Consider the following 22,897-nt stretch of genomic DNA (forward strand, 5'->3'; position numbering starts at 1 on the left):
GTGCAATCCTTTTTATTTTACGATAATTCATGACATTGCATATAACTGATTGCTTGTTTTATTTGTCATCTTCACAATTCAGCACCTTCAGCCATCATCGTTTATCAATAATCCAATTATCTACCTCATTCACAAACTGCATTGGTGAGATTTGAGCTCTCGCCTCTGGATGTCTAGTTCAATAACATAGCCAAGAGGTTTTAAACTGTTAGTGCCTGTAACCTAGCATGGGGACTATTGCAGCTCACCATTCCTCCTTGTGTATCTTGGCAAATCTGCTGTGTGAACATTTGGGTTAATCATAAGTGCTTTATCGGTGTTTGTTCATTCACACCTGCTTTTTCTTGCTTGCCAGTAAAAGGTTAGTGAAAAACAACTGAGGAAGGTTGTCCTAGCTTCAGCATGCTTTAAAAAATACCATTTTGAAATTAAACTACTGGATTTATAATTTATTTCCTGAGGAAGTACATAGCATTCTCTTGCTGGTTGCCCACAATCATTTGGCTGAAATTCAGAGGTTACCTTGTGGGGATTTGTAGTTCCAGAACTTCACCCCCTCACTTTATTTCAGCATTGAGAGTCCTTCAAACAGGACACCAATTGGGATTGTTTTTGTCAAAAGGCCAGTGTTTAATCTTAGTTTAAACCATCAAAGACATTTTGAGTGGAAGATAGTGTTAAAAGTCCAGTAATATTTGACAACATGATAACTGAAAATCTGATTTAATATGGGTTAGTCTGTCAATAGCTTCCCTCAGAGGAACATCCTTTGCTGGCAGGTACAATTTGATGTTATTGCTGAGACTAATCTGGAACAATGGTTGTACTGATGTGCAGGTTTGTAAATGGGAACTGACTCAATTTCCAAGTGTGAGTGAAATTCTAAGCGTTCCTATATGGAATTCTATAGTTGTGCCTTTTTGAGAAAATATCTTCAATGTATTTTCTTGAGTCTTAAGCAACATTGGTCAAGGAGGTCAAAAGAAAAATCAACAATGAACTGAACCTGGACCTTTCTCTGTCCTAGTATTAGAGTAGGTGGTGCCTTAATGCTCTATGTATGGGGAACTAGTATGTGAGTACAGAATTTAAATCACCTAAACAGGCTTACCCGACAGGTCTGTGCTGTAGGTTATATCCCATGTGAACCTTCATTTCACCATATCAACATTAACTCTCAACAGTAATATCAGATTAAGTGATCTGCATACAGACAGATAAAATTCCATTGATGTGCCAATGCCCTCAATTGTAAGGAAATAACAGAGCAGATAATAGCACAGAAAGCCACGACAGAAACCGCCTTTCATTCATTTTGGATGATCCCTCAGACTTGATACAGTTTTTGTACATTTCAATATCGACATCTTTAATTGCACAAATATGATCAGTCTGGCACCACTTGTTACATTCCCCCAAGTCATAACTGACCGAATTATATTCATAATACTTCTGCAGATGACTCTTGTCCTGGCTTAATTTATCCAGCACAATCTGCATCGATTCAACTGTGGCATCGGGTACTTGGAATGCTTCCGTTAAGCGGTATTCTTTTTCCCAATGTGGAGCCCAGGTATTCGCAAAGGTTAAATTTAAATAATAGGTCACTACATCCTAAGGTGATTGAAGGGGAGAAAGAGATACAGAATAAGACCAAGTAGTAATTTTAATCTGGATTAATACAGCATGTTCCATTTCACACACACAGATGTTGCTACACTGCTTTAGCAAGTGCATTACTAAATGAAAGACTGACCAGAAGTTGCTGGACTCAACCCCTGGTCTGTGCTCACTTGAGACATGCATTGTAACAATTATTTCCTGTCAGTGTGGCCAAAAGAAGTTTAAAACAAAAATCAAGGCAGTGGGGTACTCACTCCAGACTTAGCCTGTCTTGCTTGCCAGTGATTCCTGCTGGAATATGTGGGCAGACATTGGGGATCAGCTTAGGTTTCATAGCACTCAGTGCCAATGCTTATTATCTGGGCTTGCACACAGAAAACAACGGCCACTTGAATAGGGTATTGGGGCTGGCAGTGCCTGCAAGATTACACCAAACAGAATGCAGTGGCCTAAGGGAGAACATTGGGAAAAGATATAGGCACACACCTGGTCAACTGATGGTTCAAAGTTGCTTTTTGGAAACTTTTCCCAAGTCTGAATGGGCCAATATCAGTAATTTACAAAAAAAACAAATGAATTCCAAAGCAGAATTGGAGAATGAAAATTGTCAGCAGGAGAGCTGGTCTGGTGCAATGCTGGAACTTACTTTAAGTTGAAATGCTACAGCAAGAGGAAGGCTTCCCTGTTTGGCAAATTCGCGCATACCCACCAGATGAAAAGCAATGAGCATGCCTGGCAGGTGTGGGCTACCATGATTAGTGCAATGCAGAGTACCTGCAGCACCCACACACAGGTATGGGAGAAGGTAACTATCCTTGAAGCTTTAATTTGTTAACCCTGTATTCCAGCATCATACATGGAAGTCACAATTAATAACTCAAACCTTTAACTGACAGCTTACATGTGTTTCATGCAGCATCTCATTTTAAGCAAACTGATCGATCAGCTATTGATGCAGAAGATGTGATACAGGTTGGATAGATGCCTATCCAACTTCATTCTCAAGACTATTCTGCTTGAATGAAGAGCTACAAACGATTATGTATTATGCCCTTTTAGAAGGCCACTGTGAATATCCTTTTTTAAATCCTAAGGGAGAAGGTGAAACTAAAAGCTCAGGGCTGGTTCCATCCTGCTACAGATCAGTTTGTGGTTATTCTCCGAACTGCTTCAAGGCTTCTCTTGTCTCTGCGTGACCCAAATCTGGACAAAGTGCTCTGAGCAGGCCATCATACTTTTTCAGCATGCGTCTCTTCAAGTTATACTAACTTTGCAATGCAATTCATTGTTCTATTTTCTTTTTGATGACTTACTGCTCCAAAGTCACAACTTTGTGTGATACAAAGATATGAACCATGTGTGAACCCAGCACCCAGCCAGGCCCAAAGCACATACTCTCTTAGGAAAAAAATAAATGAGGTAACTTGGTTAGTTGTGATCAGGAGGAAGAACTGTCATGGAGTTCCCCTGTCAAAACATTAGTGCAAACTCTAAAAATAGGGCAAGCGGACCCTAATGATGCTCGACTAGAGTTCCACTGGCAGGAGATGAGGGGGACCCTCCCTCCATGAGTAAATTTCAGGCATTGGTGAGGGGAATGGATTGGGGTGGATGGCATAGATTAGACAACACTACACATTGTTTCCAAGAATATAGAGATGACACTATAGACACTGAGCCAGCCAGTCTAATTTGTGTGAATTCTTACCAAGATCTGGAGAGTGTCTGTGTTGTATTCAAAGAGGCGAATCCCAGGGTTTTGTGATCCATCTCGTAAACCAGCTAATGTGGTTTTCCAAGGGGTCACCGCAGGGGCAATGAACATAGTACTGACCGGAGAACCTGCAATGGAATAATTCTGTGATTTATTAGTCTAAGGCCAATGGACACATATAAAATTTAATGTGAAGAAATCTGTTGGAAGAGGTAATAAACACTCAATCACAAAACTTTGAATAAAAGAACAGAAAGGCTTAAAGGTTCAAAACCTCAAAAGTAGGAGGACAAATTGATCAAATAGTTTAAAGAAAAACCTGTAGCCTAAGTTGGATAAATATAGTGTTGTAATGCTAATACAAATCATTTGTTCGCCTACAGTTAGCATTTCTGTCCAGTACTCAAAGAGTTATGGAGCTTGACAGCACATAAAGAGGCCCTTCAGTCCATCTTGTCTGCGCTAGCCATCAAGCACCTATCTATTCTCCATTAACTTTAGGAAGGATCAAGGTGCAAAAGTGATTATTTCAACAACACGATTTGTTGTAGGGAATCAACAGCTCACATAATCTATCCATGAAGCTCATGTTGTTTATACAGTTCTAGTATCCTTGGCTTTGTTATGGATGTAGGAACTTTGATTAAGGAGATGACTAGGGGACATAAGGGCTGGCTTGGGGAGGTCCGGGAGGCCAGCGGTCAGGGGATGGAGGGGTCGGAAGGCCAACAATAGGGGTTGCAGGGCCGGCCAGCGATCGGGAGACCAGCAATGGGGGGGGGGGGGGGGGCACAGTGCGTCCGCTGATCTCCACTCTGACAGATCGGCGCATGCACAGTGGCCCGCTCAGTGCTATGCTGCCTCGCCCCCTACTTTTCAGTGGGAATCTCACGGAGGCACTCTGTGATGCACAGAGTGTTGGAGAATCGCTCTGGTAAATACGCTAAAAGAAAGTTTTAGTGTGATTTGCTCTCATTTTCCCGCACGTTGCAAACTTCGAATTTTTTTGGGAGAATCCCAGTATAACTGCCAATATTGACGGGGGCAGTGACTGTGTTGAGGGCTGAAAAGGGAGGAATTCTCAGGGAATTTTCTTGATTGATATGTTTCCTGCACAGTGAGGAAAGGCATTGCTGGAGACTGTCACAGTGATGGAACAATGATTGTGGTATCAGAAAATTTATTATGGAAAAGGACACACAGAACAATCCAAAATAAGAATGTTCACCTAAAGAGGGCTGATATCAGTGAATTGAGGAAGGCACTCGCCCAGGTAAATTGAAGTCAAAGATAGGCAGGTGGCAATATAATGGAGCAAAAGGTCTTTAAAGAGGAGATGGTTTGGGTTAATGTAGATACATAACCACAGGGAAGAAAGCAATAAAAGCAAGAGCTCCCTGGATGACGAAATCAGAGCTTAGGATGAAGCAGAGAAAGGGGTAATGATAAGTGTCAGCTGAATAAAAAAGAGAATCAGGCTGAAAATAAAAAGTACAGAGGAGAAGTGAAAAAGGAAGTAGGAGGGTCAAAATAGGAAGTACGAGAATGGGTTAGTGGTTAAAAGGGAGTCCAAGTATCTTTAATTGGTATAGAAACAGTAACAGGGTTATCAGAGGAGCAGTGGGGCTGATTAGGGACTAAAATTGAGATCCACTGGAGGAGACAGAGGCGTGGCCAAGATACAAAGTGAATACTTTGCATCTGTATGTATCAAGGAAGAGGATGTTGCTGAAGTTATGGTAAATGAGGTTGTTGGAATACGAGATTAGATAAAAAATAGATAAGTCTGGAAGTATTGTGGTGAGCAAGAATCCTCAGCAGTCCTTTAAAAGAGCCAGGCCCCGGAATTAACTGGATTGTTCTTCTGAAGAGCTGGCAGATATGCAAAGGGATGAGTGGCCTACTTCTGTGCTGTACTATTCACTAATTCTAAGAACTTGCATTTATATAATGGCTTTAATGTTTCAAAGGAACGTGATTAGACAAAAATTGATACCAGTTCAAAGGAGGAGACATTAGGATAGGTGATTAAAAGCTCAGCATAAGAGGTGGGTTTTAAGAAGAATCTTAAAGGAGCAGAGAAAGGTAGAGAGGCAGAGACATTTAGGAAGGGAATTCTGGAGCGTGCAAACAATGTCCGCATTAGAGTATTAGTTGTATGCCAAAAGTCTTGGTGAAGAAATTCTAACCTAAAAGTATGAGGTCTGCTAACTGAGCCAAGCTGACCCATATTAGTCATCTGGAAGTCAGTGAAGAAAACAAATTAGTTTAGAAAAGTCAAAATATTCTCTCGTCCTGAATGGAAGAGGTGATTGGTTAATAAAGACTAAGTGACTAATTAGGCAGTGTCTATTTGTTTTCTCAGTTCCAAATTGGAGGAAGTTGAGCATGAAATTAGAATACCTCAATGCAAACAAGAGTTTTTTTTCCACATGAAGTAAATGAGTGTCAGTAAAACTAGCTGTGCTGGACAATCCCTTTCTCTACCTATTCTCTCCTGGCCACATTAACACAGACAGTGGTGCAGCCATTACCTCACCTAATGATCATTTCATGTGTCAGCCTAGTCAGTGAGCGCTGCCAGAATAGGTCATCAGGAGAAGTTTGAAAAATGTATTTTTATTTAATAAAGGCATTTCTGTGGTTTTTCCAATTACTCAACTGGTTAGTAGCTGAGGACATGGTCCAGGGGAGTCCTGCATTGGATTTCCATCTGTGCTGAGTTTTAATTCTCTCAATCAGGATGCTGCAATTGGACTTAGCGTCCACTGGACTGGGAGAGGAGAGGGAAATTTGGTGGTTTCGGCGGAAGTCTACATGTGTGAAAGCTGGTGTCTTGCCCTCTGCAGGTACGCATTCTGCCCAGGTGTGAGCCGAGTGAAATAGTTTTTATCGTCACACTGGGGTTTTGACTGAAGGAGGAAGAACTTCAGGAGTTAAGCCCAGATGTTACAGTCAAGTGATTTTCTTCTTTTATCGTTTCAGTTATGGTCGGCAACGCATCTAAGAATTAACTAGGGAAATTCTGGGTTTTGCTGTGGCATGCCACAGTGGGCAGGCGGGGGTGTGGGCCTGAGTAAGATTTTGAGTCGGTGCTGACTTTATGAGCCGAATGGCCTCCTTCTGCACTGTAGGGATTTTATGATTCACCATGGTATTATATCAGTTTAAACAAAGCTGGTGGAGTTGGGGCCCATGCGTTTTAAAGTCGTGCAGAATAAATGAAAAAGAAGCTTGTTTTTAATTTAAAGATTGATGAATAGATGACACAATCTTCCAGTTAAGGTCGCAGAGGTAAGGATATTAACAGAGCTCAAAATACAGTTGGGAGAGTTGGGTATCAGAGAGGAAGATCTGATTGACAAATGGCCTCTTCTCATCCTTTACATTTCCCGCATTTTTGCAGTTAATCAGCCTTTCACCAGCTCACCTTTGGGGATCCAAGTCCTTCTCTGCAGTTACTCTGGTAACTACCTTTCCTGAAAGGAACTCGAGGTTATTCTTAGCTAAATGGCTTGTGATTGTACAGTTCTGAATTGTCACTCAGTTATCATTCTAAGCTAAGAGAGGTCACAAGGATGGCTGGAATAGGAAGTGCAAGGGGCTTCCCAGTGTAGATGGAGCTACCACGATGGTACAATGTAGAGAGAGGGCTTTCCTCTGCATCCATCTCACAGTGTACTTGGGAATGCTTGTCATTGACACTGAGTGATAGAAACCGGCATGTTCTGTTTCTCTGTACTCACACTGTGTTCCCCTCAATAGGCACAAATCTGTCACAAAACAATGAAGTGTGTGCTGAAAGACCTTGAAATATACAACAACCCCAGTGGTCCCTACGAAAGGCTTTTAATCAGTAATGCAGTTACATTAGTGCGATGTTGCAGCCTTTGTGTGAGTATTGCTTCAGGATCAAGGTGAATTGTTGCTGAGGGTCATAGAAGTTAAGTGGGAGAATAGCTGAGCAGGAATGTGACACTCTATCTTGGCTCACTTGACACTTACTGCTGCACAGGCGCTTGCCATTTCTTTTTTGACTGTGCACACAGAAAACAAAAGATATATTGAGCAGAATTTAATTTTAATAGGAAGAGACTCAGCTCGCTGTACCGTTGTTGGAGTAGAAGATTCTAAAGCTGTCACGATGTTGATGTCCAAAAAACTGTCCTGCTATCACTTGGCTGTGCTTTTTGATGATTTCGATATACTTCTTGTTGAAATTTTCTTGGAACCAGTGTGTTCCCCTTTTCTTCTCAAAGAATCCCGGAGGTACGTGTCCAATGATATAAACCTGACAATAGGGTTTCAAATATTAGTTCTAATTGCCTCTCACCATTTCTCTAAAGCTCCAAACATCTCGGGAACTTGCCCTAATGGCAACCCATTGTGCACTGACTCTGGGTGGAACGGTGGCACAATGGTTAGCACTGCTGCCTCATAGTGCCAGGGACCGAGTTTGATTCCGGCCTCGGGTGACTGCATGGAGTTTGCACCTTCTCCCCGTGTCTGTGTGGGTTTCCTCCGGGTGCTCCAGTTTCCTCCCACAGTCCAAAGGTGTGCTGGTTAGGTGGATTGGCCACGCTAAATTCCCTTTTATTGTTCCAAAATGTGTAGGTTAGGTGGATTAGCTGTGGTAAATGTGCAGCAGTTATGGGGATGGGGCGGGGGAGAGGGCCTGGATGAGACACTCTGCCAGAGAGTTGGTGCAGAGCCAATGGGTCAAATGGCCTCCTTCTGCACTGATTCTATGAAATATTGGTTGGCTATTTAACTTCAGGGACATCACTTTGCAAAAGAAAGCCATTGGATAGTGATCAGGAGTCAGAATCTTGGGATAATTTGTCTGCTCCGAGCACTTGTATTGCTGTTCCATCCAGGAACAAGTTAATTCACCACATCCCAGGGATTTAACCTGCAACTGATATGGCTTAGCATGGGACACATTTACTCTCTGAGTCTTGATGACTGTGCCTTCAGTTGTCATTTTAATGAATACCTAGCTTAAAATAGTGTTCTTTCATCTGTGATTGTTGTGACTTTTAATGATGCTCAGGATTCAAGCAGATCATACACAAACACAAGAATGCTGCCTTCCTTTCAACCTTAACCTTGCAGTATAGAGCTGCAATGAAATCATAGAAACCCTACAGTGCAGAAGGAGGCCATTCGGCCCATCGAGTCTGCACCGAGCACAATCCCACCCAGGCCTTACCCCCACATATTTACCCGCTAATCCCTCTAACCTACGCATCTCAGGGGCAATTTTTTTTTAACCTGGCCAATCAACCTAACCCGCACATCTTTGGACTGTGGGAGGAAACCGGAGCACCCGGAGGAAACCCACGCAGACACGAGGAGAATGTGCAAACTCCACACAGACAGTGACCCAAGCCGGGAATCGAACCCGGGACCCTGGAGCTGTGAAACAGCAGTGCTAACCACTGTGCTACCGTGCCGCCCGTGAAGCGAATCATGTCTTGAGACTTCTCACTGTACAGCATCCCATCGCACCAAACCTTCCTTCTGTGGTTGTAAAGAATGCATGGACAAAGGAAATGGGTAAATATGAACTCTGAGATGTCTGTTGACTTTGGTCATTTATCACATTGCTGCTTGTGTGGGATCTTGCTGTGCGCAAATTGGCTACCATGTCTCCTGCATTACAACACTTCAACACATTGGCTGAAAAGCACTTTAGGACTTCATAAGGTCTTGAAAAGAGCAGTTAAAATGCAAAACTTTCTGGGTTTTTTTGGGACAATGTGGGTTTCGGTGTATTATCTTGATGCAACGTCTCTTACTTTCTCGCCGGCCGTTGAGGCTCTGGAGAGGATGTCATCAAACCATCGAAACTGTCCAGCAGGGTCACTCAGATCCGCAGTCAGTGCATTACTTTTGTAGTAGAAGTTTGTGTTCAGGATGATGATTCGCTGTCCTTCCCGATGCAGCAGCTGTTCTGTGTAAAAGGCACCTGCATAATAAAATGGCAAACAAATTCTCACTGGAGGCAGCATGCATGTCCACTGGGGAAAAATGTAAAGGGTGGGATTTTACAGTCATGTTGAGAATCAATGGATTTTGGGCTGTCCCTCCAAATTTTCCATTCCCGTCTGCAACGGGACAGACAAGGATTCATAATGGTCAGTGATAGACTTCACCAAGCTGCGTCAATAGATTGCCATTATTTTGCTTTTATCTGTTCCTGGGATGTGAGCAAGACCAGCAATTTTTTCCCACCCTAACTGTCCTTGAGCAGAGTAGTATACCTAACACCCACCCTGCTGAATGTACTGTAGAGAAGTGTTGTTGCAATTGCATAGGGTGTTGGTGAGACCACATCTGGAGTATTGTGCCCAGTTTTGGTCTCCTTATTTGAGGAAGGATATAGTGGCATTGGAGGCAGTTCAGAGGAGGTTCACCAGATTGATTCCGGGGATGAAGGGGTTGATGTATGAGGACAGATTAAACAATTTGGGTTTATACTCGCTGGAGTTTAGAAAGATGAGAGGGATCTGATCGAATTATATAAAATTTTGAAAGGATTGCTAAAGTAAATGTAGACCAAATGTTTCCTTTGATGGAGCTATCTATAACATGAGGTCACAGGTCTTGGTTGCGAGGCGATAGATTTAAAACTGAGATAAGGAGGAACTACTTTGTGGAACTCGCTGCCCCATGGTGTGGTGGAGTCTGAATCGTCGAATGGTTTCAAGAAGGAGATAGATATATTTCTAATTAAAAAAAGGGAAAGAGGGATATGGGGAACAGGTGTGAGGTGGATTTGAGACCCGTGAGAGATCAGCCAATGTCTGATTGAATGGCGGAGCAGACTCGAAGGGCTGAATTTGCCTACTTCCGCCCCTAAATCCTATGATCCTATGTCTCGTGCTTGCTTGGTTATGGTTTTTCTAGGCTTCAGCAGCTCCCTTGGCACTTAACCCCATGAATGACTATTATTCAAATGTAAGTCTCGATAATTGTGTCTGTCAGGCTACTTGACTCTGGAGAGTATCACAGCCAAGTCTGATTTTGCAGTCACTTGATGTTTCCACACCGTGCAGGAGTCACCAGTGAGTAGTCAGGAGTGAAAACCCTGACTTATTTATTTTTCTCTTCCCTAGTTGAGGCGTTGAATCTAATTAAAGTGTCCCACGGACAACCTTCCTATGTGTATTTCTCACTGAGTTAACCATTTTGAGGAGTGGAGGAGGGTCTTAGGCCAACAATTAATTACATCCCACATTGAGACTTGTTCCCACAATGCACAACCACAATGAAATCTGTGCAGGTAGCTGGCATGGCACATAGGAATTATGAGTTAAGAAAAGACTGAGGTCCATCAATTCACCATCAGCCATCTTGGTAGCTGCTTCATACAACAATAATGGAATTGTCAATCTCTATCAATTATTCTACAACCTTAAATTTAAGGGGGCAGCACGGTGGCACAGTGGTTAGCATCCTGCCCCACAGCACCAGGGACCCGGGTTCATTTCTGGCCTTGGGTCACTGTCTGTGTGGAGTTTGCACATTCTCCCCATGTCTGCGTGGGTTTTCTCTGGGTGCTCCGGTTTCCTCCCACAGTCCAAAAATGAGCAGGTTAGGGGGATTGGCCATGCTAAATTGACCCAACTGTCAGGGGATGAGTAGAGTAAATATGTGGTTACACGAATAGGGCCTGAGGGATTGTGGTCAGTGCAGACACGGTGGGCTGAATGGCCTCCTTCTGCACTGTAGGGATTCTATGATTCAATGATTTAAACATGACATGAGAGGTGGACAGCTTTGGGAACGGTAGGCCCAAAGTTACCAGTTTTTCCTAATCATTTACCACGTGCCACGTCTCAAATTATTGTGTCCCAAAATGTTAGTTTTCCTTAAAGAGATCTTATCTAAATTCAATTTAAATGAATTAATACCAACCACTTTCACCGTGTCTCATATTGCCCATAGACTTACTGACAGAAATATTAATAGGACCAATTTTGACTTTAAAAAAAAAGCCCATTCATTCCACATAGAGTTAAAATCAGGCCTGAGCCCACTGATTCCCCAGATGAGTTTGGAAGTGCAAGTGCAGACAGTGTCAGTTGGTTTTACTTGTTCCAGACAAGATGAAATAGCCTGGCATGGTCTACATTATCTAGTCCCTTTAGAATCCTAAAATCCACAATTATGTTGCTCTCAACCTTCTCTTAACTGGTGAGAATATGCCACTTTGACTAATTGGTCCTCAATCCATTTCTCCAACCCTAGGAACCATTCTATTGCTCTAGCCCATAGACTTTCAATAGTAGCAATATCCATCTATGGTGACTTGAATTGTATGCAGTATATATACTAAGTTCATCTTATCAATGATTTATAAAGTGTCAGGATTACCTCACTATTTTAACTCAATATTTATCTTACAATGCATCATTATTGGGTTCACTCACTGCCGCTGGGCTAAGGTTGCAATAGCTCCAATTTATTGTCAAATCAGAAAGATCCCCCGATCTCCTTGATTTACTCTGCACTTTATTTGAGTGGAGACGGACTGTTCTAACTGATGCTCCATTCTATTCTAAAATGTAGGGTAGGCCCCTGTGCCTGCTCACAATCTGCATGTATCTTGCCTGCACGTCCACGTAGGTGTTTGAAAACATTTTCTGTTGCTGCCGCCTTTTTTATTTTATCCTGGGAGCAACTGGGCATTGAACAGGAGAGATTAGCAGATATGAAGTAAGGAGGTGGGGGGTGGGGAGGGAGATGTGTGGGGAGGGGTCGGGGAGGAAGACACACGCCCGAGGGCAAGAGGTTGACGGATCATTGTCAATAAGTCAAGAGCGGTATTGTGACTTTTTTTAGGTAATGCAGAGATTAAAAATAAAAAATATCTGTAACAACTCTGCAGTAGCTGTACTCCCTTTAAATGTGGTTGACATTTAAATGTTCCCTCGAGGGCAACTCGGGTTGGCCAACAAATGCTGGCCCAGCCAGCAACGCCCACATCCCATGAAAGACTAAAACTAATGTGCAAACTGTACCTTTCTGGAAGGTGGAAATAGATGCTGTGTCCAACCACTGGGCCCACAGCTCCGCAGTTTGATTATAAATCACATGACCTATGGCAGGAAACTGGCTCTTTGGATGGATGTCGTGATTCCCCATTGCAGCATAAACCTTGGTCTCTGAATGAAGAATAATAAAATGGTTATCGTTCAGGTGTTGGACAATCGGCTTGAGGGGTTGCCTCTGCAACTGATTTCTCCTTAAGGCATGGTTTACAGTATATTGCTGCACATGCAGGAGGTGTTCTCCAGTGCTTCATCCAACTGGCCATTCTTCATCAGTCATCTCAGCCAGCCCAGTGGACTCAACAAACACAGGGGCTCCATTTTGTAGAGTTATTATGGTGCCGGAAACAGGATCATGGAATTAAGGTTTGCCCTGGAGCCTCCTCCTTTGGCTGGTCCAGTGTGGAGTTGAGCCTTGAACATCAAGTGGGTCTGTGCTACGTTCGTAGAGTGCGGTTGAATTTGTAATAGTGATTCTATAATAAATCTGAAGAACTCTGGACTGGGGAGCAGAAAAAAAATCAGTCGGGGTTACATTCTTGATAGTTTTCTAGAACTAGTGGGTTTTTGTGGCCATTAGGTCAAAACAAAATTATTCTGGGCTGTGATGTCTGCCACAGTTAGTTTTGTTCAGCAGCCAGCACTTTCCCCTGTCGTGATCAGGATCGACCTACTCCTATTGATATACTACTTTACCGGTGTAACCACTTTGTACTAGCCAGCACTTTGTAGTTCATTGCTTTCTGCTGGGTTCATTGGCATGCTGTCTCGGCAGAGATCTCTGCTTCCTGTTGCCAGCTTATAAAGGGGCAGAAACAATGGGGTGTAGTCCAACCCCATTTGTTGTTTCACCTCTGGGAAGCCTGTCCACCAAAGGTCACGGCAATGGGGTTACTCACCTGGGAACACATGCTGTATGAGTTGCGACACATTCCCTATCATCCTCAGCACTGCTTCCTCACTGAGCTTCTCATTGGGGATATGCGGAGTGTCATCCCTGCAGGAGAAGACGATAAGACCATAAGACATAAGAGCAGAATTAGCCTATTTGGCCATTGAGTCTGTTCCACCATTCGGTCATGGCTGACAAGTTTCTCAACCTCATTTTCCTGCCTTTTCCCCATAATCTTTGATGCCCTTACCAATCAAGAACCTATCTATCTGTCTTAAACACACTCAATGAACTGGCCTCCACAGCATTCTGTGGCAATGAATCCCACAGATTCACCACCCTTTGGCTGAAGAAATTCCTCCTCATCTCGGTTCCAAAGGGTCGTCCCTTTACTCTGAGGCTGTGCCCTCAGATCCTAGACTCTCCTACTAATGGAAGGGATTAGAGTTTGTACATAAATCCAACTGGATAGAAGGAAGATTCAGGTAAGTTCCTGATAGAATAAACTTTCTTAACTGGACTCTGTGTGACTCTTGTTTGGTTGTCATATCTGATCCAGCTGAATAGCTTATGATATAAGCAAACAGGATGGTGAAAATAAGCCCAGAACAATACTGGGCAGCAAGATAAAAGGTTACAGGCTGAGGGTTATAAGGGAGAAGGCTAGGATAGATGCTAGGAAACAGTTCACTACAGAGATAAACTGGCTGCCATGATTTGCGAAGAAGATGACTGAGGTTACGATACTGGACTCACTGTAATCATGGCTTATCTGTGACCCAACTCCATCTTGGGCCTTTTACTCCATATCCCTCAATGCCTCTTATTGGCAGAAATTTATCAATCTCAAATTTAAAATTAACAAACAATCTAGCATGAATTTCCACTAGCAGAAGAGAGGTCTAAACTTTTTCAACTATGTGGAGGTGCTTTCCTAACTTTACTCCCAAAAATGCTATGTCCCTTGGTCCTGGATTCCCAACTTGCAAAACTACTTTTTCTTTCTCCACCCTATATCGGTTCCCATTAATATCTTGAAAACTTTGATCAAATCACCTCTTAATCTTCCAAATTCCAGGGAATTACAGCCCTTGTTTGTATAATTTCTCCACGTAATTAAATAATTGGAGTTCACGTATTGTTTTAATGCTCCCTCCAAGGCCAATGTATCTTTCCTAAGACGACTGTCCAAAAAAGTTCTCACAGTTCTCCGGTCTGGACTAACTACGAGGCTTTGTATAGATAAGAATAACTTATCCTGTCCTATAGGTCAGCACTCCATGAACTTTTTTGATTATTATTTGTACCTGTCCAAGATGTTTTAGGGATCCATATACATGTACATAGCTTATTAAGTTGCTTTGGACCTCCACTGCTTCTAGCATTTCACCATTTAGATAGTACTCTCTCTGTTCTGTCATTTTTAGTCTAATGTGAATGACCTTACACTGAAATTGGAACAAACTGAGATCCATTTGCCACAGTTTTATCCACTCACTTAATTTCATGCTTCCATATATACAGCTCGCAATTATCAGCAAACTATGTCCTTAATCAATGTAGTTCCGAAATTGAGGTGCCCATGTTACCCGAAACCCGTCAAACTTTCCAGAGAGTTGTTTCAAATGAGGCTGTCAAAGGAAGTTAAATGCACAACAAAAATACACTACCATACTTGGGGTAAATACTTATCTTAATCTTATAAGACTACATATCCTAGTCTTTGACATCTCATTTGGTCCAATCTCATTCAGGAGTGCAAATGAATGCATACGTAAGGAATCTGGGAGACTGGAAGGTAGCTACCTGTTCAGAGGATGCTGAAAGTTAAATCTCACTGTAAGAGCAGTATAAAGGGAGCTCTAAAGAATAATGAAAGAACAGCAAAGGCGAACAGAATGATTTTCCAGCTTGGCATTGTTGTGGGTTATGATCGGACTGACTGGGATCAAAGCTTTGAGGACAAGGGTTTGCATTTCGCAGCCCCTCACTTTGCTATGGAGACCATAACAAGCTACTTCACCTTGGCCAGAACGGAAATACCAGAGAGCATGATCTGCAATTAAGGCAGGATAAATGCAAAAACTAATTTGCAGAAAATGTTCAGTGAGAGAGTGGTCAATTTATGGAACAATCTTCCCAGAGTGATGATGGAAGCAGTTAGTATAGGTCCCTTCAAATACAAATGAGATTTCCTTCTGAAAGTAGTATTTTGGAATACAATATATAAGTAATTTGAGACAGACATGTGTAACAGGAGGAACAGGAGACTTTAGACCTGTCGCTCTCAAAATTCTCCACCACTGGGGTTTCTCTTACGTCATGCCTGGGCCTGTTGAAAACTAATTTTTAGCCATGATTAGTTACCAACCAGTGTATAACCCAACTACTAGGATGGTAGAAAGTGAACTTGACACACTTTATTCTCTCTTTATGCAGCAGTTCCTATGCTCCTAATGCCATGTACTCAACAGTCACATGTTCACACACAATATTTTTTTTCTATGTTCTAATATATACCTACCCTGTCCAAATGATGAAGTTGGGATTCGGGAAGATATCTTTCATGGCATGTATCGATGAATTGATCAGAGCCCATGGAGAATCACACAGGTAACTACCCCATTTTCCAGGATTCCTTACGGGCTCCGACGCAGAAGGGCACACTGCCAATGGATTGTCAGTAACTCTGTAATCAGGATCCCAGTGCACATCTGTGATGTGCCAGAAATAACCTGAAAGCAAAAAAGAAAAGTATGCCTTGTGGCTGAACAGACAAAAACAGTTCCGGAGGCAGGACCGCTCAGAATGGGCTGAGCTTATCACTAATCCAGATCTGCTAATTCAATATGTTCTCAAACTCTGAGTCAACACACTTGCCCTCTCTTTCAGATTACAGGGGGCCTTGAGGACAAAATGTAGTCTGACACTCTCACTCCCAGGGCAGTACTGAGGGAGTGCTGCACAGGCACAAGTGCCAATCGCTGGTAACCATATGAGCTGGGTGGGGGTGTTCAGGTGGCCATCATCCCTTCCAGTGTACATGCTCATGGAAAATAAAACAAAGGACTCCCTGGCTCTGCCTACCATGGAGTGGCCAAGAAATACAGGACAACTTAAAGGATATGGACTAACAGTCAAAATAAGGGACAATTGCTTAAAATTGACAGTTGATCAGGAATTCGAAACCTGGGTGAATTCCAAGCACTGAACCCGCTCCTGAACTGTGTGACCCTATTTTATATGTAAATGCCCTAATTGGGTTGGGGGCAAATTGGGAATCCAGTTAGTGGCACTGAGCATGTCCAGGAGGCAGGGGCTGCCTGTCTGCTGCTGATGGCAAGGCTTCTTGTAGTCATGTTGGTGGCTGTTGCTACCTTACTGAACAGAGCAAGGAAGCTCCTTAGAAGACCAGGAGGTTAAACATGGCAGGAAATAGCCATGGATGACAAATGAATGTGCAGTGGTCATCTTGATGCTCATTGCTCTCCCTCCCGCCAAATATGATTTGAAAATGAATGCACACAAACGTATGTGAGCCCCTTGGCAAGCCCCAGGTGTACACAGACTGTTTGGGCTTGTCACAATCAACCATTGAGAATTGCTATCCTGACTGACAAGGTCTGTTGGTGGGATGCTGGTATAGAAGGAATGTCACTGAAACACCATAACATTCAAGAACATGGGACAAGAGCTGGAAAATGGGATTAGCGCGACTTTAGTGGTAGTTATTATTGGTGCAGACTCAATGGGCTGAAGGGCCTTTTCTGTGTTGTATGACTCTATGACTGCAATTATATGTAAGAAGTTTAACAACACCAGGTTAAAGTCCAACAGGTTTATTTGGTAGCAAAAGCCACACAAGCTTTCGAGGCTCTAAGCCCCTTCTTCAGGTGAGTGGGAATTCTGTTCACAAACAGAATTTATAAAGACACAGACTCAATTTACATGAATAATGGTTGGAATGCGAATACTTACAACTAATCCAGTCTTTAAGAAACAAAACAATGGGAGTGGAGAGAGCATCAAGACAGGCTAAAAAGATGTGTATTGTCTCCAGACAAGACAGCCAGTGAAACTCTGCAGGTCCACGCAACTGTGTTCATCAAGAATTCATCAGGCGAATGAGGCTGAGGGAGTTCTTCCACAAACCCCAAGAGGCCAACAACGAACACAATGAGACAGCCAATGAACCGGAACAGCCGACAGAGAGATCCGCAGTGCATCCGAAGAGGAAAGAGTCGAATTGGACTCCTCCGGAAGGCCGCTGCCCTCGACTTGACATGTATGCCCAAGCCGTCAGGAGGTGCGTCAACACCAAATTCATCAGCCGCACTCACAAGACAGCCCCGAACATCACCCAAGTACAACGTAACGCCATCCACGCTCTCAAGACCAACCGCAACATTGTCATCAAACCAGCAGACAAAGGAGGGGCCATCGTCATACTGAACAGAACGGATTACTGCAAAGAAGTGTACCGACAACTCAACAACGAGGAACACTACAGACAGTTACCTGCAGATCCGACCAAAGAACACACCCGTCAACTCAACACTCTGATCAAGACCTTTGATCCGGACCTTCAGAACACCCTCCGTGCTCTCATCCCACGTACTCCCCGCGTTGGAGATCTCTACTGCCTCCCGAAGATACACAAGGCAAACACACCCGGCCGTCCCATCGTATCGGGCAATGGGACCCTGTGCGAGAACCTCTCCGGCTATGTCGAGGGCATCCTGAAACCCATTGTACAAAGAACCCCCAGCTTTTGTCGCGACACGACGGACTTCCTACAGAAACTCGGCACACATGGAGCAGTTGAACCAGGAGCGCTCCTCGTCACAATGGATGTCTCAGCACTCTACACCAGCATCCCCCATGACGATGGCATTGCTGCAACGGCCTCAGTGCTCAGCGCCAACAACTGCCAGTTTCCAGATGCAATTTTACATCTCATCCGCTTCATCCTGGACCACAATATCTTCACCTTCAACAACCAGTTCTTCATCCAGACACACGGAACAGCCATGGGGACCAAATTTGCACCTCAATATGCCAACATCTTCATGCACAGGTTCGAACAAGACTTCTTCACTGCACGGGACCTTCAACCGATGCTATACACTAGATACATCGATGACATTTTCTTCCTTTGGACTCATGGTGAACAATCACTGAAACAACTCTATGATGACATCAACAAGTTCCATCCCACCATCAGGCTCACCATAGACTACTCTCCGGAATCGGTTGCATTCTTGGACACGCGCATCTCCATTAAGGATGGTCACCTCAGCACCTCACTGTACCGCAAGCCCACGGATAACCTCATGATGCTCCACTACTCCAGCTTCCACCCTAAACACGTTAAAGAAGCCATTCCCTACGGACAAACCCTCCGTATACACAGGATCTGCTCGGATGAGGAGGATCGCAACAGACACCTCCAGACGCTGAAAGATGCCCTCATAAGAACAGGATATGGCGCTAGACTCATTGATCAACAGTTCCAACGCGCCACAGCGAAAAACCGCACCGACCTCCTCAGAAGACAAACACGGGACACAGTGGACAGAGTACCCTTCGTCGTCCAGTACTTCCCCGGAGCGGAGAAGCTACGGCATCTCCTCCGGAGCCTTCAACATGTCATTGATGAAGACGAACATCTCGCCAAGGCCATCCCCACACCCCCACTTCTTGCCTTCAAACAACCGCACAACCTCAAACAGACCATTGTCCGCAGCAAACTACCCAGCCTTCAGGAGAACAGTGACCAAGACACCACACAACCCTGCCACAGCAACCTCTGCAAGACGTGCCGGATCATCGACACAGATGCCATCATCTCACGTGAGAACACCATCCACCAGGTACACGGTACATACTCTTGCAACTCGGCCAACGTTGTCTACCTGATACGCTGCAAGAAAGGATGTCCCGAGGCATGGTACATTGGGGAAACTATGCAGACGCTGCGACAACGGATGAATGAACACCGCTCGACAATCACCAGGCAAGACTGTTCTCTTCCTGTTGGGGAGCACTTCAGCAGTCACGGGCATTCGGCCTCTGATATTCGGGTAAGCGTTCTCCAAGGCGGCCTTCGCGACACACGACAGCGCAGAGTCGCTGAGCAGAAACTGATAGCCAAGTTCCGCACACACAAGGACGGCCTCAACCGGGATATTGGGTTCATGTCACAATATTTGTAACTCCCACAGTTGCGTGGACCTGCAGAGTTTCACTGGCTGTCTTGTCTGGAGACAATACACATCTTTTTAGCCTGTCTTGATGCTCTCTCCACTCCCATTGTTTTGTTTCTTAAAGACTGGATTAGTTGTAAGTATTCGCATTCCAACCATTATTCATGTAAATTGAGTCTGTGTCTTTATAAATTCTGTTTGTGAACAGAATTCCCACTCACCTGAAGAAGGGGCTTAGAGCCTCGAAAGCTTGTGTGGCTTTTGCTACCAAATAAACCTGTTGGACTTTAACCTGGTGTTGTTAAACTTCTTACTGTGTTTACCCCAGTCCAACGCCGGCATCTCCACATCATGCAATTATATGCCCAGGCTATGTCCTGGGGGCAACAGTTCAAATCCCACCAAGGCAGCTGGTAGAATTTAAATTCAATTAATAAATCTGGATTATAAAGTTAGTCTAAGTAATGGTGACCATGACATTATCATTGATTATTGTAAAATTCCATCAAGTTCACCAGGGAAGGAAATCTGCCGTCCTTACTCAGTTTGGCCTACATGTGACACTAGACCCACAGCAATGTGGTTGGCTCTTAACTACCCTCTGGAATGGCCTAGCAGGTCACTCCGTTCAGGGGATGGGCAACAAATGCCAGCCTTGCCAGTGACACCCACATCCCATGAAATAATTTGAAAAGAAAAGTTTCTTAAGGGGCAAACTCCATTTCCATTCACTTACCCACGCTGGCCCTTTGAAAATTTCAACTGGTGCCTGAGCGGTCAGGATCCCTGGATAACTACTGGGACCAAATCCTTGCACTGGATTCCAAACCCACAGTCCTTTGAAAATCCTGGCCTCCCTGTCTCTCCTGAAGAATCCTGTTTCAGACACCAATAAGTAGGCTTCGTGGTCTTGAACATATTAACAGCAAGTCTTTATTAAAGACTCACAAATATATTCATATATACAGTGGTGGGTACACATGTGGAGCTGTGTACATCCTAGGTTTTTACATATCTTTGTCCTCCTCCAGACTGACCTTGACTCTGGGTTATGTGTCTTCTTACATCACTGTGTGGGTGGTACTGTACTCAGTTTCACATTAACCCTCTATGTACCAGACCCTACTACTACACTCCCCCGCACCATGTCTTTATCCCATGGAGATTGAGTTACTTTAGTTTAATTGAAGTCTTACATTGTTATAAGTCTTGTGCATTAACCTTATTGTTACAATCTTAATTCTATTCCAACATTATTGCTATTACAGTATTAACATTAGTAACACTCTCAGTACCCCATCTCCCCACTTCAAGTCCTGGTAGTTATAGGCTCATGTGGTCTAGATGCCTTATAGCCCTTCCACATCTCATTCGCCATTCTGTCGGGAGAATGGCAAGCTCTGGTGGTTCTGGTTCTTGTTAGCTTGGAGGTTGGGCTGGCATTTTGGTCTGCTTTCATCCATTTCTTCCATTGCTTGAAACCACGTCCTGGCTGGTTTGGCGGTGCATGTTGTTGTTATTCTTAATCGTTTCTTGTGGGGTGGACAAAAATGTCATTCATCTGCTTGGCAATGGCTTTTCTTCTTTTTCCCTTTGGGCCATAGAAACATAGAATCTCTACAGAGCAGAAAGAGGCCATTCAGTCTATCAGGTCTGCACCAACTCTCTGAAAGACTGTCCCAACCACGCCCTCCCCGTTGTCCTATCCCTGTAAATCCATGCATCATTGATGGCTAATCACCCAGTACCCACATTAACCCTATCTGTACCATACCCTACTGCTACACCTCCCTCATCCAAAACACTTCCAGCTCCCTCTATTATCGTTCAGGAAACATTTCCTGTCTCTCTTCATGTATCACACATCCCAGATATCCTCTTGACTCTCTCAGCTGTACCCTTCATTTCGGCAACATAGAATCATAGACTCCTACAGTGCAGAAGGAGGCCATTCAGCCCATCGTGTCTGCATCGACCACAATCCCACCCAGGCCCTATCCCCATAACCCGATGCATTTATCCTAGCTAGTCCCCCTGACACTAAGGGGTAATTTAGCACGGCAAATCCACCTAACCCACACAACTTTGGACTGTGGGAGGAAACTGGAGCACCCGGAGGAAACCCATGCAGACACAGGCAGAATGTGCAAACTTCACACAGTGACATGGGTAACATGTTTTGGAATTCTACTTCTCTTGCCTTGCTTTAGCCTAAAAAAAAACAAGGGCTACACTCCAAAAATAATTAATTGACTATGAACAGCTTAGGAAAGGCTTTTCAACGACACTTCAGTTAGAAAGGCATTCATTGTCATCTTGCTAAATAAAAATTCACATCCTGAGAGTGAATGTCAAATAAGGTTGTGTGTGAAGCACTTTGGGACATGCTCATTTAGTGAAAAGCGTGCCATAGTCAAATGCTTCACCCTCACCACCCGCCTTACCTTGTTCCTACAGGTAGAGGTAGGGACTCAGATGAGGAATGCTTCATTCTCACCTGTTGAAGATCCGGCAAAACCGGAGTTCACCAACAACACCAGCAAACCGAGGAGAGACATGATAGAGCAGGAAGTAACTCCTCGATTGCTGGGCGGTTTCTTGCGATCCAAGACTCAAGATGGATTGAAATGTACAAATGAGGATCGCGTCCAAAACTGAAAGTTGCGGGAAAAGACGCTAAACTTTTCCCGGAAGCTCCAGGAGTTACTGAGACTTTCCCGGCGGGGAGGTATAAAATTGGAGATGGGATGTGCGGGGGAGAGTGGTTGAATGATTTCCTAACTGCGAGTTTGGATCCAGGTTCAGAGGTTGCAGGATATGGTTTTATTGAATGGAATTTGGATTAACCCGGGAGGAGTAGCAGGTTTTGACTTGGACGCTGAATTTTAAAAAATCATTTCTCTTTTTGAAAAATAAAACTGGAAATATTTACTTCTCAAACATCAGGACATCGAAACACGAACGCACAGGCAATTGAAAGTGTGTGAGTGAGAGAGACACACAGACCCAGGGAGAGAGAGATACAATGAAACATAGATAGACTCAAACAGAGACAGAGAGAGACAGGCAGACTGGCTAATTCTGAAACACACAAGGGAGAGAGATAGTACTGTGTGTGTTGGGCGGCGGGGGAGGGGGGGGGGGGCGGTTGCAGAGACACATACAAACATAGAGAACAAATATATGCACTAAAGGGGGAACACAGACTGATGAGTACAGTGGAGACTCAAACTGAGTGTGCGGGCATCAAGAGTGCAAGATGCTTAAAACTCCCAGAGTTGGTCTGAAATGGAGAGGGAGACACACGTTTGCCCGCTGAAACATGAGGGTGATTCACGCAAAACACACGGAGTGAGACATGTACATCCAGATTATAGATACACAGGCCAGAATTTGCTGGCAC

The 22,897-nt window shown here is 43.9% G+C and overlaps 1 protein-coding gene across 1 annotated transcript; it reads right to left on the reverse strand.

The window, feature by feature from the left end:
- On the reverse strand, window positions 1–22,187 carry LOC144505229 (acid sphingomyelinase-like phosphodiesterase 3b). The gene is made up of 8 exons (XM_078231239.1): window positions 21,992–22,187; window positions 15,813–16,023; window positions 13,296–13,393; window positions 12,367–12,510; window positions 9,139–9,308; window positions 7,448–7,628; window positions 3,332–3,465; window positions 1–1,614 (listed from the first exon to the last, which is right to left on the reverse strand). The coding sequence occupies exons 1-8, from the start codon at window positions 22,050–22,052 to the stop codon at window positions 1,246–1,248; spliced, it is 1,368 nt and encodes a 455-aa protein (XP_078087365.1). The 5' UTR covers window positions 22,053–22,187; the 3' UTR covers window positions 1–1,245.
- Between the last annotated feature and the right edge of the window lie 710 nt (window positions 22,188–22,897).

This window comes from Mustelus asterias, chromosome 16 (assembly GCF_964213995.1).
Source record: "Mustelus asterias chromosome 16, sMusAst1.hap1.1, whole genome shotgun sequence".
Taxonomy (NCBI): Eukaryota; Metazoa; Chordata; class Chondrichthyes; order Carcharhiniformes; family Triakidae; genus Mustelus; species Mustelus asterias.